Raw genomic sequence first — 20,000 nt, forward strand, 5'->3', positions numbered from 1 at the left:
GTGGGGAGGTTTGAGGGACTGGTCTATGCCAAAAACGCCATCATTTTTAAACCATTGTGTTTGAATGACGACAAGCTGATAAAATTATTTCCCAAAGCTGATTAGGTGTTTAAGTCCGCCCTTGTTAAAAGAATTCACACCGATGCGTCTGATGGAAAGCCTCTCCCCCCAAGGCAGGCAGGCATCCGGCATCTCCTCCTCCTGCGCGAGCCTGCGTAACATGTGTACGTACGTGTCAGACATTGAGAAGCAGTGCCCTGACTTGTCTCGCTTGACATGACAGCCAAACTTATTGCCTCTGAGCTGCTGTCAGCGAGTGCAGAAGAGGCTTCCAGCAATCAGCCAGCCTGCTCCTTCCATCCTCAGTCCTGAGATGCCGGGGTGGGCAAGAGACCTCTCACATTCAAGGTGCTCAGATTTATGGTGGCGGATACTAGGGCTGTAACGATATTGGATCGAATCGAGAAATCGCGATACTCAGAGTCACGATACTGTATTGTGATGTAAGAGGGCAGTATCCTGATATGCCCTTTTAAAGTTTTGTTATCCTTCAGTCCAGAAACCAACCACAATGTAATGGTGCTTCCAAGCTTCAAATGAGATATATTTCAGAAATCGTGGAGTGTATCGAACCGTTGGTCAAAAATCGTGAAACGAACCAAATCGTGAGTTGGGTGTATCGTTACAACCCTTGCGGATACAGACTCTCACTCTTGATTGGAGGTGGCAAGGCTTCACTCACCGGAGTGACAGATGCCGGCGTGGGTCGATTTATAAATCGAGGGGGCCTTGGGGGAGAGTTTTTGACATCCAGCTGTGAGGTTGCTGTGCTGCGGAGAGTTATTTTTAGTTTCATTTAATGGTGTGTTGTATCGATGATGTGGCAACCTTGCTTTAGACACTAGAATTTAGAGCCATGTATTTTTGTTCCTCCACCCATTCGCTAAGGCTCGACCCTCCAGCTATCGAGGTGTCTTCCAAGGCAGAGGGTTGTGCATTTAACTGATTCGGTCTGACGTGAAACCTTGCAGCTGGCTACCAAAGGCTACCAAAGGCTGCCTGAGAAGGCTGCGTTTGTTTCCATTTTGAACTCAGCAGCCCACGTCACAAAATCTGCTCAGCTCTTTAGCAAGGTGCTAAAATGACACTGCATCAAATTGCCTACATCATATACCCAGGTACAAAATCATTCGGAATATGTAGTAGCCTTCTACACTGTTGTAGCTCCTGATGCCGTGTATATATTTTCTACCCTACGGTGTTAATAGTTTGTCTGTCCTCTTACCTTCAGGCGTACCTCTGTGCTCCATATAATGACTCGTCTCCATCTCCCCTGATTGCCTGAAGGTCCTCATCTCATCTTTAAGTCTTTCGCTTTGTCAGGAACACTACTATTGAATTTGACTCTATACAGTATGTGCAATGCATACAGTACACCATCCACTGAATGTACATTAGTCCCTCCTGGGACAAAGGGGACGTACAGGAACTTGATTAGATTAGATTTCCCCTCTCCATGTTTGAGGAGACGAGACGCAATTGGGCCGGTAGCCAGTGGGGGGGACCTCATCTGGTGTCAGCTATTTCTTTCTTCTCTTGTGAATGTACCGTTGAGGATAAATGCCCGGCTGACATCAGTTTTTGTGCGAGATGACAGAGATTAACATTTCATGTTAACATTTGACCTTTTGTACACCTTTGTAATGGCATTCTTCTCTTCTCTTCTGTTCTCCTCTTCCTCTCCTCTCTCCCCTATTCTCTATTCTCTCTCCCTCCCCTATTCCTCTCCTTCTATCCCTCTTGCTCTCTTGCTCTCTTGCTCTCTTGCTCTCTCGCTCTCGCTCTCTCCCTCTGCCTCTCACACTCCTCTCTTCTCTTCTCTTCTCTTCTCTTCTCTTCTCTTCTCTTCTCTTCTCTTCTCTTCTCTTCTCTTCCTTTCCTTTCCTTTCCTTTATCTTCTCTTCTCTTCTCTTCTCTTTCCTCTCCTCTCCTCTCCTCTCCTCTCCTCTCCTCTCCTCTCCTCTCCTCTCCTCTCCTCTCCTCTCCTCTTCTCTTCTCTTCTCTTCTCTTCTCTTCTCTTCTCTTCTCTTCTCTTCTCTTCTCTTCTCTTCTCTTCTCTTCTCTTCTCTTCTCCTCTCCTCTCCTCTCCTCTCCTCTTCTCTTCTCTTCTCTCCACAGGACTCTAGTTCCCGTCACCCAGCTGTACGTTAGCGTGGACGCCAGTACGAAGGACAGCCTGAAGCGGATCGACCGGCCGCTCTTTAAAGACTTCTGGCAGCGCTTCCTGGACAGCCTCCGAGCACTTGGCGAAAAGGTTTGTATGTTCCACTCCAACTCCAGCTCCATTCTGTTCGACTCCGTTTGCTGCGAGCCATGTGTCTCATTGATCACTCACTCCCTCCCGATGCCGAAGGCGTTCCTCTTTGACTATTACGAGGGATGTATCGTTTCTCCTTTTACAAATTGATCTGACTGTATTCCACCACCTTGTACTTGTAGGAGTGGTTTTCCCATAGAGATAGTTGCAATTAGACATAGTAAGATTCTGTATTCTTTCTGTTGCAACTGTGCTTTTTTTTCCTTTTTTTTTTTTTTTTACAAATTAATGGCATGAATGAATGCCTCATAGTGCTTCGAAAGGCACAATAGGGACTTGACTGAAATTTGAGATGAGAGGTGTATCACAGGATCTCCTGTCTACTCCAAGTGCACAGAAGCTGCACGGACACCTTCACTTGTCCAATGGTCATATTGAGCAATTGTGCAGCCCACACACACACACACACACACACACACACACACACACACACACACACACACACACACACACACACACACACACACACACACACACACACACAAACTCTGACTCTCTAAAAAAACACACAACACAGGCTTCTGATTGTTCTGTTCAGCCCTCCGCAGCCCTGTCTGTAAACAGATTAGAGCGATCAAATGTTATAGGCCATTAGGGCCGTCGCTCGCAAATGAGTCGGGGCAAAATATTATTATGGTACACACGGAGGGGAGCACATGACTCGACTCCCTTTGTCTTCTCATTACTGTAATGATATTCAAGGCAATTAATGAAGCCTCTCATTGTTGTAATGCAATAGCCTTCATTACTTCACTTCACACTGACTTGCCTCTCTCAAAACCCTAAAAGCCCAGTTGTTATTGTTGTTGTTGTTATTATTATTATTATTATGCTTCTGCTGTGGAGTGGTTTTGGCTTGACAATTCTTTGAGATGCTTCATTGGTATAGAGTAGTTTTCCATCCCCGAGAGTTATGTAATCAGTGCAGCCAAAGAAAACATATGCTTTAGAAATCTCTCTCTCTCTCTCTCTTGATGGGTTCCCACACATGGTCTGTCAAATGGAAGGATTATTATCTGCAAAAGATGCCATTTTAGCGAGTGAGGTGCGCTATCTGCCGCCCCTCCTCAGTTCAGAAGAGTAGCGGAGGAGATTATTCATGTCCTGGAGGGCTTTATCTTTATGACTGTCGTTTTTTTCCCCTTTTTTTCTTTCTTTCTTTCCGTCTTCTCAGAGTTTCTGTGTTTTTTTTATTTTTATGAGGTTTTCACTGTGAAAGTCTTCCTCAAATAGCGCTTTGGGAGGGAGAGGCTTACAACAGCTCATGCCACAGGCTCAAAATCTCAATTGAAAATTAGCGGCTTTTTCTGCCACGCCAAAAAATCCCCCCTTAAAGCCCGCTTTTTTCACAGCAGCAGCAAACTCCTATTGTTGCAGAAAGATGGAGTGATACTTCTGTCTATGTCTCTCTCTCTCTCTCTCTCCGACTCTGCCTCTTGTCTGTCAGCTTGTCGATTTTCTTAAGGCGACATCAACTTACTAGCGTGCGATACAAAAGGCACGCCTCAGCTTGGGATTGGTTACATAACCAAATTAATAAAGGGGAACTGTGAAATCCATCACGAGAGGCGGGCAAGGCATTGTCGTCGGCAGAGGGCAGATTTGATTAGATGGAAGTGGCGCTCACAGTGGCATGCCAGGCCCAATGCTCTCTGGAAGTGATCATCTCACACCAAGGGCTTGCTTTCTTTCTTTTTTTCTATTTTTCTCTCTGTCTTTCTTTCTGTCTTTCTTTCTTTCCTTTAGTCTCTCTCTCTCTCTCTCTCTCTCTCTCTCTCTCTCTCTCTCTCTCTCTCTCCATCTCTCGCTTTCTCCATCTCTCTCTCTCTTGCTCACACACACACATGCTTTCTCACACTCTCTTTCACTTTCCTCATCCTCTCTCTCTCTCTCTCTCTCTCTCTCTCTCTCTCTCTCTCTCTCTCTCTCTCTCTCTCTCTCTCTCTCTCTCTCTTTCTCTCTCTCTCTCTCATTCTCTCTTATTCTCTCTCTCTTTCTCTATCCCCCCTCTCTGGGGTCTTAGTGCAGTCACAGGGCAGTGGGTGGTGAATCGGAGAGCAGAGTAGAGAAGAGATTGGCCTGTTTCGCCTTGAAAGGATTGATGGAGCAGCCGGTTGCCAAGCCATTGTTTTCTGTTGCAACATCCCTACTTTTGTTCTGCCTTTGGTTCATTGGCCAGTGTCTATCAGTGTGTCCGTTATCTGTGGGAAGATTTACGGGCTGAGGGATGGTCGGGAGTTTGTGATTTTAATTAAAAAAGGCTTTTGTCGGCCCTACCATGGCACCTATGGTAGGGCTCTCGTCTACTACACGTCCGGCCCGGGTTTGATTCCGGCCCGGGCCCTTTGCCGACTCTTCCCCGTCTCTCTCTCCCAACTCGCTTCCTGTCTATCCTCCACTGTCCTGTCATGGGGAAAAAAAGGCTTTTGTCTTCATGGTGCCTACTGTTGTTGCTGTTGATGCTGTGGATGTCCACAGAAGTTAGGGAATACAAAGAACAACAACAACTGTGGCATTGATTTAAATGACAAAACTTAAAAAGGCACCTAAAAGGAGGTGAGCCATGAAGTGAGCTTCTCAGGAGCTTGGCATTATTTTGGATTGGCTGTCTAAGCACTTTGACAGCTTGTTGAATGTGTAAAGCATAACACGCCGTTGCAGTGAGGAGAAGCGATTATCATTCTTCTGCCGTCTTGATGGCTCCACATTTCAAAGCTACTGGCAGTTAGGAATCTTCTTAAACTCGAAGCAGCGCACCTCCACTGATCATTCGTCAATTATACTTCCGTCGTCGTCTCTCTCCCTCACTCATCAGCGCAGCATCGCTGCTGGGCATCTCAGCGGAGTCAGGGATGTGTTGTTTATGCTGAATTTTTATCACATTTGGATCTCACAAGACACATTGGTGTTCTCTCTCTTTCTCTCTCTTGCTCTCTCTCTCTCTCTCTCTCTCTCTCTCTCTCTCTCTCTCTCTCTCTCTCTCTCTCTCTCTCTTTCTCTTTCACTCACTCACTCACTCACTCACTCACTCACTCACTCACTCACTCACACTCTCTCTCTCACACACTTACTCTTACTCTCTCCCTCTCTCTTTCTCTCTCTCTCCCTCTCTCTCTCCCACGTACACATGCACGCATGCACAGGTAAACACACACACACACACACACACACACATACATCGCCTGAGGTGAGTTTGCTGTGAAGAGTGGTGTAGGGAGTGGTGGGAGTGCTGGGGGTGTGTAGGGAATGGTGGAGGTGGTTGGCGGGGAGGATCGGTTGGAGTGAAGGCTCATTATCAGTCTGCTCAGGTGGATGTCCTCCATTAGTGTGAGGTGGGAAAGCTGTAAGTGCCTGAGAGCTGCTTGATGGTGATTCAGGGTGAGTCGTGTGGCTACGGAGGTCGGCGTTCCCGCTGCGCACGGGTCAGCGGTCAGCGCTGGTGCTTTTAGAGATTGCGTGTTTGTGTGTGTGAGAGAGAGATTTTGTTTGTGTATTTCAGATGTGTGGTTGTGTTTGTTTATGTGTGTGCATGCGTGTGTTTATGTTTGTGTGTGCGTGCATGCGTGCATGTACGTGCGTATGCTTGCGCGCGCTTGTGTGTGTTTGGGTGTGTTTGTTTACATATTTGTGCGTGCGTGTGTGTGTGTGTGTGTGTGTGTGTGTTTACCTGTGTGTGCATTTGTGCGTGCATCAGAGGACACACTTGTAGGACACACTTGTTGATTTTTGTGCAACTTAGTGGAGTTGAGCAGGGCTGAGAAAACACACATTCACTGCTCTCAGCACGAGCTGTCTGATGGCTGTGAGGAGACAAACAACTTCACAGTTGTCGTGTTTTGCTGTTTTTTTATGTCTTTGGGTTTTACTTGCCTTTTAAAGTCTTAACAACATTTCACACTGCTTTGATTCTGCGCATTACCTTGATGGCTGTCTAGTGTCTAACCCTAGCGCGGATCCCATTAGTCTTATATAGATCACTGCATTGTGAAACAGCGGAGGAATTGGGGAATATGTTTATTTACAGGCCTGTCAGGGATGAGCATGAGGTGGTAAACCAAATGCATTTGCAAATTCTTGGGAAAACAGATCAATAGATTTTTATTTTTCTTTAAAAAGGAGACAGGAAAAATGTTAAAGCGTCGAGTTCACAATTTTTGTGATTCAAAGGCAGCGTTTTGGCTTGAGATTGGGCCTTAGAAGTGAAGTTTTTTTTTGAGTCCTTGAAAGTGTAGTTTTGAATTGTGCTCAAATCTATTCATTCCAAATTCCCTGTCTGTATGAGCCATCCCCTTTGCTTTATGAATCAACAGCACTGTGAGAATAGGGCCAAATAAATTCGGTCCCATTTCCACACATTCGTCCGTTTTCATCATAATTTCCTGTCCGTCAGTGAAGGGATGCCTGACCTTCATAATTGTACAGTAAATAAGCTCCTAATGGTCCGTCTGACTAACCTGATAATCCGCATGGTCATAAGTAGTTTATCTTTAATAGCCGTTTGTTGCCTCAAATGCTACCGCACAGCAGCAACCAAACAGAGTTTTCCGGCCGCAGCTCACTCGGTGACCTTCAGTGGCAGCAGAGACCCAAAAGCAGCCTGAATCACATCCGACACTCTGGCAAAGTGGCTCGCTAACTCTGACTCACTGCTGAATTAAGTGTTTGGGGTCCAGCCCATGTGTTGCATTCAGAAGAAGGAGAAGGAGAGAAGAGGAAAATAAAATAAAAAATAGGGTGTTTATTCCCCACTAAATCTCCTGGGAAGCTGTAGCCCATGAACACAAGCTCGACATTAGGTGGGACAAACGGGTCGGTTGCCACGGGCCAGTTGCCACGGACCAGGGAGATGTGGGAGAGAGAATTTGGGACCTACTTGCAGTGTATGTATTGGTAGGGGGTGGCCTTTCAGATTATTTTGTCCCGGGACCAGTCAAAGCTGTCAGCAGCCCTGCATGCACAGCTCAGTGGGTTGCCATAGTGTCTGCATCTGGCTCCTGTGAAAGCCACTAGTCTGGGCTGATGTTCAGCTAGCATCATCGGGCCGTCGGTTTGTTATCCCGGCTTGGTTCTAGGACCGTCGCTGGCTTAGCATCCCTGAGCCCTAGGCAACATCACTCCGCTCCAGTGACCGCGGCTGCCCTGCACTGATCTCACCGGCCAAAGATATGGGTAATGAAGACACCAGGGAGCTGCAGGGGCATCTGGGAGAGAGAGAGAGAGACGGAGAGGGACAGACACAGATGGACAGATGGAGAGGGAGACGGACAGACAGATAGACAGATAGACAGATAGGGAGACAGACAGAGAGAGAGACTAAGGCACTGTTAGTAACCAGGATGATGGTTCTCTATATGGTGTGCTTTGCAATTCAGCTAGTATTTCTCCTTCCCTCTGACTTATTCAGCCCCTTACACTCCCCCCACCTTGGAGTGAGAGAAGGAAAAGCAACCACCCCAGGACTTACCCAGGTGATTGAGATTCATTTAGCAGTTGTACCTGAAGTGTATAATAAAAATAAAAAGTTCTGACTCAGATCAAGTGATGAATTATTCAACGGTTTTTTTTTTGCTCTCATTTTTTTCATTCTCCAGCTCACTGTATTATAAAAATATTTCCACGTTTTCTAACCTTGAAATACATTTAATGTGGGAAACATGAGTAGTAGGTCGACCGACTCGCATCGGTTTTATTTATTGCAGCTCGAGCAGTAGTATATGTTTTATGAGCCGTCCAATAAAAATGGAGGCTATGAGATAAGGATGGGGGATAAGGGATGGATGGCGGACTTACTACCAGCGATGCATGCTGGGTAAGTTGACGGCATTGGCGGCACAGGATATAGTGAGTTTTATAACAGCCTGTTCCCTGAGACCGTAGCCACCGTATGCCATAGCCAGCCAGCCAGCCAGTCAGCCAGGAGCAGTGATGTCAGGCTGGGTGTTTTGCCGCGCTTTGGTTTGTCAGACTGCCAGAAGTTTGGGTGGCGTGACAAACCTTCCCCAGCGTGGGGCTCCAGCACGGGGCCTACTGAGATAAGTGTCTGTGGCTGCAAGCCTTGGCCCAGGCTCCTTGTGACTTGGAGCGCACACACACACACACTATACACACTACACACACACACACACACACACACACACACACACATACACACGCACACACCACACACACACACACACACACACACACACACACACACACACACACACACACACACACACACACACACACACACACACACACACACACACACACACACACACACACACACAAAGTCCACAGGCTGTGTAACACATTGGGGTTACACACACACACGTACGAACGCACACGCACGCACACACACACACACACACACACACACACACACACACACACACACACACACACACACACACACAGACACACAGACACACACACACACACACACACACACACACACACACACACACACACCCTCTCTCCAGATTATTTAGTCCACAGGCTGTGTAACACATTGGGGTTACGCACGCACGCACGCACGCACGCACGCACGCACGCACGCACGCACACACACACACACACACACACACACACACACACACACACACACACACGTCACACACATTTAGTCCACAGCCTGTGTAGCACATTGGGGTTTCAGTTCTGTTACATCATTAAGCCATGAATAGGTCAGTGGATTTTGCAGTAAACTGTTTAAAGCAATCTTTTTTTCCCATTTTATTTGGTTTGCATAAACCTGGCACAAACTAATATTGAGTGCGCCCAGTAAATTAACTTGACATTTACCCCCCATGGTTTCTGGCACGCCATTAGACAAGAAGATGAATCTGACTCCAGACTTTGCCCCAATATTGCTTTTCTTCCATCACGCCGCATTCATTAAACTCATTGCGGAGGGAGGGAGAGGCAGAGAGAGAGGGGAGAAAGAGGGGGAGCGAGCGAGGGAGGGAGGGAGAGAGAGGGGAGAGAGAGCACGGGTAGAGAGAGAGACAGAGACAGAGCTCAGCCTTCATTCACACATCCACTGATCTCTCACTCTTTCTCTCCTCTCATCTCATCTCATCTCTCACTCCCCTGTCATGATCTTTCTCTCCCTATCTCCATCCTCCTCATACTCCTCCTTCTCCTCTCTGTCATGTCACACACAACTGCCACCATTGTGGCACTGACAAACCCACTCCAGAATCCATCCTGTTGATTGATGATTAGCAACTTATTTAGCAATTTGATTAGAGAAGAGCGATCTTATTGATCAAGCAAAACTGTTATTTAGTAGCAGCAGCAGTCGTGGCAGGGCGCCAACCAGGGGTGTAGCTATAGGGGGGGGGCGAGCAGGGCACTTGCCCCTGTGCCCAGGGCTCTCCCGTGTTGGTGGTGGGGGCCCTATTGTGAGCTTGGCAAGCTGTATAGGGGGCCCTATAAGTGTCTTGCCCTGGGGCCCTGTGTGCAATTGTTCTGCCACTAGCGCCAACGCCTGATTCACATCAGGCTGCCAAGTCCACATTGAATGAATGAATGAACGAAAGAATGTGAGCCAGGCTTGGTAGGTAATTGACACTTTCCATTACAAAGTCAGTGCCGTGATTAAGAGGAATGAAGAGTTTAATTCGGAGGCATTTTCAGGGAGTGTCTCGACCATCTGTTGTCCCTTTTTTGTGTGCACTGTTTCTCAACGGGGGCGGTACAGCTCCCCCAGGGGGCGTTGGGGAGCCCTAGGCTTTTTTTAATTATTATTATTAGTACTATCATTTTACCTTATGTTATATCTTAAATAAACTTGCCTTGCCTTGCCTAGGGGAGGGGGCGTTGAGAAGGATACAGTTGAGAGGGTGAGGGGGCATTAGTCAATTTATTTTTTTAACACAAAGGGAGCCGTTGGTATGTTTAGGATGAAGTCAAGGGGGCGTCGGGAGGCTTAGGGTGAGGTCCAGGGGGCATTTGTTGAAAAAAGGTTGAGAGACACTGCGCATAGCCGTTTGTTGCTCTCTGTCTGGATGTCATTAGACACCCCCCCTTGTGGCCCCAAGTCAATAGGACGTCGGGAGGTGTGGCAGGGGGCTGGTGGAGGGAACCAGGCCCGCCGACAAGAGGGGCGGGGACAAACAGGTATGTTGTCCCAATTACTTTGTCCTGGGCCCAGCAAAAGCTGTCAGCGGCTCTGGAGGGAACTGTCATTGGACTGGCGCTTCCTCCAGCGATGTGCAGTTGCAGGGGGTGGAAATATAATTGAAGCTGCGCGGTATAAAAATAATTCCTCCACACACCAAGAGACACCTTGACATGGATTGTGTTTTTGTTAGGTTTAAGCTACCAACATTTATCTCTAATAACCTGTACAGAAGAGTCACAGAGAACTTGAGTTAAATTCAACACTTGCAAGGAGGGTGACCAGGAGACTGCTTTCAGTTACAATGTCCAAGATCACTCTGAAAACAGCCTCCTTCTCCTTACGTTTTATTGAAGGAAAGCCCTAGTTACAATTTCGGTTTCAATTGGTCTAAGGGGAGGGGTAATTAGCTAAACCAGTTGAAACCAGTTTACACAGTAGCATATTTCTTAGCAGAATACCAGTTTACACAGTAGCATATTTCTTAGCAGAATATCTTGTTATTTAGCTGAAACAGACTGAATGTGACCTTGTCCTTTTCTCCTCGCCTAATGAGAGAGTGTTTGCTACAGTTGAAGAACATTCCTGCTCTCTCTCTCTCTTTCTCTGGCCTGCAGGCACAGAGCGAAAACAATGACACATTCAGAATATACGCACATACATATGCCCTGACTTAAAGCCTGGGGACAAGAGTTAGACAAAGTGAATAACTTATGTACATTACTCCAACATTTCCCTCCTGTTATTCAATTTGCACTATCTCGCAGTTGCCAAACATGATACCTCTGCATTAATCCACTCCATAACAAACAAAATTCATAAACCCATAATACATTCATAAGGGCATTATCCATAGACACACAAAAATACAGATTTTTAAATGGGTATAGCACAGTTAAAACTTTTATGGTGTCATTCTAATCACGTAAAGTTAGGAAGAAATAGAAAATCATTCCTATGTTTCGAACATACACATAACTGAAGAAATAGAAATCATTTTCTTGTTCTCCTAATGAAGTTTAAACACACATAAGCAATGTATGACAGGTGCTATTGAAGTTTAAACACACATAAGCAATGTATGACAGGTGCAGGTACCATGGGGGCCGCTAGGGGGGGAAAGCAGCACAGATTCCAAGGGCCCAAGCACTGAGAGGGGCCCCCAAGGGGGCCCAAAAGTTGAATCTCCCATGGGGCCCAACATCCCTGGCAGCGCCCCTGGCAGGCACAGGCAACACTCACCCCACCATCCGTGTGTGTGTCAATTATCCTGGGATCTGTATCCACTCACAGAGTCCATGTCCATAGAAAATGTCCAGCACCTTTTTCGTCTCCAGTTTGTAAGGAAAAACACAGTCTCAAGCTTGCTTCCACCATTGGCTTTGGGAAAGTTAACCCTGTAAAGGTGAGGGCAACGCCTTGTTCACCCCAGCAGCACTGAGACGGACGGAATGTAAACATTCAATCCTTTTGATGACAGGTCCACCCCCTCCCACAGCAACTGGGAGGGTCTGTCCACGGCCAAGTCTCCCTAGATTGCCGTGCAAGAGATGTATCGTAACCCTCACGACAGTGGGCTCAGCACTTGGTTTGGACAGTCTTAACGTGCATCTGACAGCACTTTGATGAACATCCAATTACTGGCCTAAGCCTTGATTTTGGCAGGACCTTTTCCTGTCGAGATGAACAAGAACAGAGAAAAGTACTCTACACATAGACATTTATCATAGTCCAGTGTATCAGCCAAAATCAGCATTGTTGTAAATGAATGTTTCAGGTTAGGTTAGGGGTGAAGTTTTCAGAACAATGTTTCATTTAACATGTGCCCTATACACACACATTTGTTTGATGCACTGATTAATCCTAAAAATATCTCTCCTGTTTGAGATATGTGCCATCCACATGACTCAATAAGACTGAAGTAATTTCCGAAACAGACTTTTGAAGCACAGTAATTGTCCACACAAAATACCTGTTTGCATCAAACTCTGAAAAAGAAAAAATCAAAAATGAATAAACCAAAAATGAAAATTCTGCCAAACATCTCCCCACACCCTCCATTTCATAGGTACATATATCAAGGCAGGCTTCTTCAAACATTTGCTTAAAGACAGAAGCTCTCAGTCAACTCATCCACACACAGTCAGTAGTGTGGAGGAGGTGCGCAGCTGTAACAGAGTAGAGAGCATTATAATAGAAAAGAAACAAAAAAAACGTTTTGTTAGTGGTGACAAAACAAAACCCAAGACAGACCGACCATTGTCTCATAATCTATACTCAAAATAAAATAGATAGCACTACATTCCGGGAGAACAACAATTATCAAGCACACAGCAAAATTATGAAAAAGAAAATTACTTAATCCCAAAAGTATAACATGAAACCGACTCTGGTCATATCTGACTATTGTGGCTCACGTTTAGAGTACAGTCCATTACTGAATAGGCCATAAACGCAGACTGAAAAAATATGGTTACTGCATCCAATGTAGCCCTGAAAATACTCTATGCACAGATGGACATAATAGGCAGAGAAGCATAACATTAAGCATGCAGTACAAAATTACTTTAATCATAGTATTAGCTGGCCTCACATAGTAGTTAGGTCTGCATAAATCCCTCTGTAACAGAACTAAAACATATTGGCATGCAGTCCTCACTGTCCTTCTGTCATGAGGTCATGATGATTTAGGGCCTAGCCCAACTCCTGCCAATAATGTCAGTACATTCAAAAATAGGGAGTGGAACACAAAGTATTGGAACACCTACCATCAAAACACTACACACAATTAACAATCTGGCACCACAAAGCATCTTACTGCTCACATCGTTACAACAAATAATTTTCTTTTTTTTTTCTTCTTTTTTTTAGTAATTTGAGAATCCAATAATATTTGTGGATATGCTTAGGTTACCTTGAGCATTGTGCCTTGCACACACTATACATGCTCTCCAAAAAAAATTTGAATAGGAATTAAAACCATAAGTAGTATATGCTTATCTCCCTCCTGTTGAGACATGGCTTAGCCCATGGCTCCATCAAATTAAAATGAATGACATTTAGTATTACTACTCTCCACTTTCTCACACCATTCCAAAGTTGCGCATTGTCATCACCCAGACATACAGATCACTAGATAAACCAATCAAAATGTAAGAGATAAAAAGAAAGAACACACAACTGCCATTGTAAAATACGCAACTTTAAAAGAAAAATGAAACAACCAGACAGACCCTTTACCTACGGTATAAAGGTCAGACCTTGTCTAACTTTAGGTCAAACGTCGCATGGTTTGAAAGAGAAAGAAAAAATGACATGATACATTTTTGTCTAAAAAACATGATAAAATTAGACCAACCTTTCACTATTTGCCTTGTGCAAACACTTAATTTTAATCTTAACTTTTGAATCTTTGTTTGTATGAAGTTTCAATCTCAGATTCATCGTTAGTGTACAGTGGTGGTTCCCAACCTTTTTCTTAGGGGACCCATGTTTTTACTATGTTAAGCTTTGGTGACCCAACCACGCGAGCGCCCGCACGAGACGGAGTCACACAAGATGCCCTCCGTTTCCTGCGATAACTTATTTTAGTTATTTTTATTCCTCAATTCGTCTTTGGTCAAATGAATAAATGTTTTAATGTAGCACTTACAATTTGTTTCGTCTATGCATTTATTAGTTAAATGCTTTGTCTTTTATTCAACATGGGCTATATATATTTAAAACGAAACCCCTTAAAATCAAGAGGGCTCCGCGACCCCCGTTGGATCTTTGGCGACCCATAAGGGGGGTCCTGACCCATAGGTTGGGAACCACTGGTCTACAGGGAGGCCTACTTATCTTCACACAGGAAAGAAAAGGGTGTTTCAAGACCCTTACACAGATTAATTCTAAGTATGGCACGGCTACACATATGGTTTATCCGAAAATAACAAACCAAACAATTCAAAACAGTAATGAAATGAAAATACAGAGAGACAACTGTGTCTTCCTTTGTAAATCAAACAAATGAAAATATAAGGATCCCAACGTCCCCAAATTCAAACTTTTAAAAGCAAGTAGAAAACCTTGACATGTCTCATCACCAGGGGTGGAAAGTAACTAATTACTTTTACTCAAGTATTGTACTTGAGTAGCTTTTATGAATACTTTGTACTTTTTAAGTAATTTTTTTAATTAATACTTTTACTTGTACTTGAGTACATTTTGACCCAAGTACTTTACTCAATTACACTGGAACCTGGCCTGAGTACTGAGTAAACAAAAAAATGACTGAGAGACAAAATGCAATGCACAATAATGACACAATCCGCCGGAAATAAAAGTTTGTGCAGGATGGCACACAGCATTTCCACTATTTTACTCTCTTGTATCAATGTATTGGATGATGGCTGGTGCCAAGCAAGAGATAGAGGTTATGGACGATATTCAAGAAAATAAAACATGACATTCTCAAGAGGAAAGCTAATTAAAAGTAAACTAAGTAACTTTTACTCAAATTACATTTTAAGTGAAGTACTTTTTTACTTTTTACTTGAGTAGATTTTTAGATAGGTACTTTTACTTGAGTACACATTTTCTGTACTCTTTCCACCTCTGCTCATCACACACCTCATTCAATACCAGGCACTGCATAGTGCCAAACATGTGAAGCAATGTTCATACTTATAGTATTAAACTAATGACAATGATAGATATTTGACATAACTTTAAGCTGTGGTATTGTTTTTTATCCTAGGTCGGTGTTCAGTTTTAGGTTTTATTATAACGGGTGCTGCCCCCTTTAATTAATCCAACATCACAGGGTCCCTTAGACCAGAGTTCGGTGGGGACTGGTTTTAGCAAATCTTCCTCCTCCTCTGTGAGAAAGAGGTTTCATCCTTCTTCCTCTAACATGTGTATTCCTGATTGCATAGTCACTGTCCAAAACAGGGCCTTTTTTCGTTAGGCCTACAGTAAATCATGAAAGCAAAACTCTTTTGCAAAGTTAACATGTTCAGGATAGTCCATTTAAAACAATAGCATTTAATGCACAAACAACGAGTAGGCCTATCACAAATATAAACAAATAGCCTTCAAAGTCTCTTCAACCTGCTTCAGCTTTCTTTACGTTCAGTTTCACTTTTCCATTGTTTATACAGACTGGGGAAACCTGGCGAACCCAGATTCCACAATTAAATTACACCTCTTTAAACCAACCAATACCCTACTTGCACAAACCATCAAAAAGAGACCATCGCAACGTTACGCTTTTCTTACACATAAAGGGCCAGGTAGAAAGGGCCCGGTGGCCTTCACCACGGTTGGTGATTTCTCACTTAAGACAATACATTAAACATTAACAATCAATTGAAAACAGTTGCCTAAAAAAAAAAAACATAACTCCACAACCCCATTTTCTCCTGCCAAAAATAAATTGGTAAGAATGTGTGGAAAAACAAAATCATGACAAAATTCTAGACCTCAAAGTTGAATTGTAGAATAAAATAAAAGGCTCCTTCTTTTTTTTTAAATTTTGTTTCAACATGTGCACTCACAAGCTTCGGCTAACTCTGAACACAATAGAGTACCTCCTAGGGGTGGAACGATTGACAAAATTCACGGTGCGGTTCATATCACGGAATCAAGGTCACGGTTCTCGTTCATCAGCCTTTCAAATGCCCTCTTTCAAGTGGCTAATAGAATCAGACCTATCACTAAATATCCTACATATGGTTTGTATAGGCTTATAATGTGAAAATGGTGTGATTTTAATTGTGTCATCCTCTGATTGGTCTTATATACTAATGTATTAATCAGAGAGACTGGGTAAGATACTCCTAGAATCTCTACTTAACATATTTTTCTGGGCAGTACATGAATTGCGGTTTGCCACGGACTGCATTTCACGGTTCGGTATGGTGTGTGAATTATACGATTTCGGTTTTCGGTGCGGTTTGTACCATCCCTAGTACCTCCACTAAACACCCAAAGTATGTCTTCCACTCTCAGACATATTATAGGCACTCACTCCACAGATACACACGTACACTCCACAGACACATATACAACCTCTCTCACACACACACAGTGGGGTGTCCCACTAGGACAATTCATACAACAAATAGGGCCCACACAGACAGACAAACAGAGATCACAGTTGTTAGTAAACATATCATATTACTATATGGTATCTGAGACATTAACTGCTCAGTGAGTAATCCAAATGGCTGTCATTTGCTATTTCACACTAGTTTTGCTATAATTTCAGAGTTTTCAGATCTACATTTTTTGTTTGTTTGTGGGCAATGCCTTGCCCAGTGACCCTTTTCTCCACATATAAAGCATTTATCAAGTATTTTTCTATTCGTACCGCTTTATCCAATAACACAAAAGGTGCTATTGCCGTAGGGTCTTCTTTTTGTACTACTTTTCAGTCTTTACACGATAGTTCTTCCAAGAACTTCTCTCTGTCTTTGCTTTGCCCCGTTCCCATTTTGAACTAAAATTTGGCCCAGTGGTTCTTTAATACCTGCAGTATTCTAACACTGGTTTTTGCAACAAGGTAGCGATCAACGACCGTTGTGGTAAGGTTCTCTTCGACCTTCTCAGGTGGAACCTTCTTGCATACGAGCATCCACAAGGGCTCACTACTTTACTCTTGTTGAATTGGTATGAAACACAATCACCTAATGGTAAATGTATTTCCTTTCATACACACTTTCACACTTTTCTCAACGCGGAGAACACAGATTTTAACTAGTTTCTTCTAAACTAGGGGAGTCTGCTCTCCCTTTACTTTACGTAGTCCAGTCTTTAACTTGTTCAACGACACAGAGGAGTCTGGCCTCCTATTTTACCTGATAGAGTCTAGAATTGTCAGGGTTTTACTCTCTATTTACCGTCTTTCACATTCAATCCTTTTGAATAAAAGACCTACTCACAATTCTCTGTTCTCTTGGGTATTCCGTCAACCCTCAGATCCCAGCCTGCGAGGGAGGGACCAGTCCCGCAAAGGGTCTTAGTGCTGTGGCCACAGTCTTCCTGGATCTCACTCGCACGCTGGAATCGTCAGGTATCTTGGAATCCGGTTCGAAAGGACCAATTAAATGTTAGGTTTAAGCTACCAACATTTATCTCTAATAACCTGTACAGAAGAGTCACAGAGAACTTGAGTTAAATTCAACACTTGCAAGGAGGGTGACCAGGAGACTGCTTTCAGTTACAATGTCCAAGATCACTCTGAAAACAGCCTCCTTCTCCTTACGTTTTATTGAAGGAAAGCCCTAGTTACAATTTCGGTTTCAATTGGTCTAAGGGGAGGGGTAATTAGCTAAACCAGTTGAAACCAGTTTACACAGTAGCATATTTCTTAGCAGAATACCAGTTTACACAGTAGCATATTTCTTAGCAGAATATCTTGTTATTTAGCTGAAACAGACTGAATGTGACCTTGTCCTTTTCTCCTCGCCTAATGAGAGAGTGTTTGCTACAGTTGAAGAACATTCCTGCTCTCTCTCTCTCTTTCTCTGGCCTGCAGGCACAGAGCGAAAACAATGACACATTCAGAATATACGCACATACATATGCCCTGACTTAAAGCCTGGGGACAAGAGTTAGACAAAGTGAATAACTTATGTACATTACTCCAACAGTTTGCATGCGCTGCACGTGTGTGCGCAGATGTACACACACACACACACACACACGTACTGCTGAGACACCTCGCCTGCACGGACATGGGACACACAAACACTCACATTACATACACACACACACACACACACACACACACACACACACACACACACACACACACACACACACACACACACACACACACACACACACAGACTTGGGGACAAATCGACTTAGGAGCTCACACCCATACATACTGTATACTTTGACGCACACACTCTTGCACAAGCACACGTGTCCCTGCAAATGCACACATGTGGAAACACACGCAGACACACGCATATTCGCAGACACACATACACACACACTCTCTCCCATGTCCATCCTGAGGCTCTCCAGCTGTTGCAAGGGGAGAGGAGGGGGGGCTGCTGTGCTGTGCAGTGCAGTGCAGTGTGTCGGTCGGACCCCTCATCCCTCACTCTGGGGGGGTACCTGAGTGTAATGTGTTTCTATTTTGGGCCTAACGGAGGGGGAAGTAAAAGGTCTCGTTCTTCAGAAGGACACAATGGATAGGGCCAGGTGTGAAGGTCACCTGCTGGGCGGTGGTGGTGGAGGTGCTGGTGGTGGTGGTGGGGATGGTGCTGGTGGTGCTGGAGCTCTGACGCTCAAAGTGTGTGTGTGTGTGTGTGTGTGTGTGTGTGTGTGTGTGTGTGTGTGTGTGTGTGTGTGTGTGTGTGTGTGTGTGTGTGTGTGTGTGTGTGTGTGCACGTGTGTGCACGTGTGTATGTGTGCGCACGCGAGTGTGTGTGCACGTGTGTGTGCCTGCTGGGCGGTGTGGTGGTGGGGGAGGGAGGGGTGGTGGGGGAGGGAGAAGGAGAGGGTGGATGTTGTGGATGGGGCTGGGGCTGGGGGCAGGGACAGGACAGGGTGGGAGCTTTCTCCCAATTTAACTCAAGGTGTTCTGCCTGGTCACCCTGACATGTGATGTGGTGATGTGTCCAATATTGTGAGTTAGTGGATGGAGGATAGCGGGCCTACAATGCAGATGCTGTGAGAGGGCCTGTACGCTTTCTCATGATTTAGCTCCAGCTGTACTGGTGCTCTTTTCATGCAATGTACCCATTGTGGTTGGATGGTGTGTGCGTGCGTGCGTGCGTGCGTGCGTGCGTATAGCGTTTTCATTATTTTGGGAGGTGGGAGTCTCCACTGATGGCAAGGGGGTTAGGATGGGACAGGGTTGTAGTTTTTTTTCTATATTCAACCAAGAGTGTACGGCTGCTCTCGTCATGTAATGGGTCTGTTATTGTGGGCGTTTGGAGGTGTTAGGGATCTATTGTTGGGGAGGGGGAGCTCCAATAGGACTGCTATTAATTTTCTCTCCCAATTTACCTCAAGGTGCTCCGGTCCTCTCGTCACATGTGATGTGTCCATTATTGTCGGTGGTGGGAGTCGGGCTCCACTGACACTGCTGCTGAGTGACTCATTCGTCAATTTGATTTAATGCTTTAATGTACAATAAAGGGCCTCGACAGTCGACACAATGGCATTTCATTTTTCCACACCAGCATTTTTTTTCTTGCAGAGAGAGCGCTCATGTCACATTCATTTTCGCCAAAGGTTTCGATCTGCATCTGTTAAACAAACAATAACATTTATTGAGCCGCGGCAAAGAAAAATGGACAGCTGCGGCATTTGGCAGCAGAGTTCGATGTTGTTGATGTGCGGGGGGTTGTATTGCAACAATGGTGTTTTGGAAGCCAATAGAATGTCACATGGGAAAGCTACTGTTTGAAGAAGACCTTGTTAATATCGAGTGTGAAACGAGAGTGAGATGCTAGATGCTCGATCATGGATTGTTGTGTGTATTGTAAACATTATCATTTGGCAGCAGAGTTCAATGTT

General features: G+C 44.7%; 1 protein-coding gene across 1 annotated transcript in view; it reads left to right on the forward strand.

Annotated features, from left to right (window-relative positions):
* tyw1 (tRNA-yW synthesizing protein 1 homolog (S. cerevisiae)) overlaps window positions 1-20,000 on the forward strand; it is a 117,362-nt gene that overhangs the window by 60,981 nt on the left and 36,381 nt on the right. Inside the window, exon 13 of the mRNA XM_063205411.1 lies at window positions 2,179-2,314. Coding sequence (XP_063061481.1) covers window positions 2,179-2,314 — 136 coding nt within the window. The remainder of the gene's footprint in view (window positions 1-2,178; window positions 2,315-20,000) is intronic.

This window comes from Engraulis encrasicolus, chromosome 8 (genome assembly GCF_034702125.1).
Source record: "Engraulis encrasicolus isolate BLACKSEA-1 chromosome 8, IST_EnEncr_1.0, whole genome shotgun sequence".
NCBI lineage: Eukaryota > Metazoa > Chordata > Actinopteri > Clupeiformes > Engraulidae > Engraulis > Engraulis encrasicolus.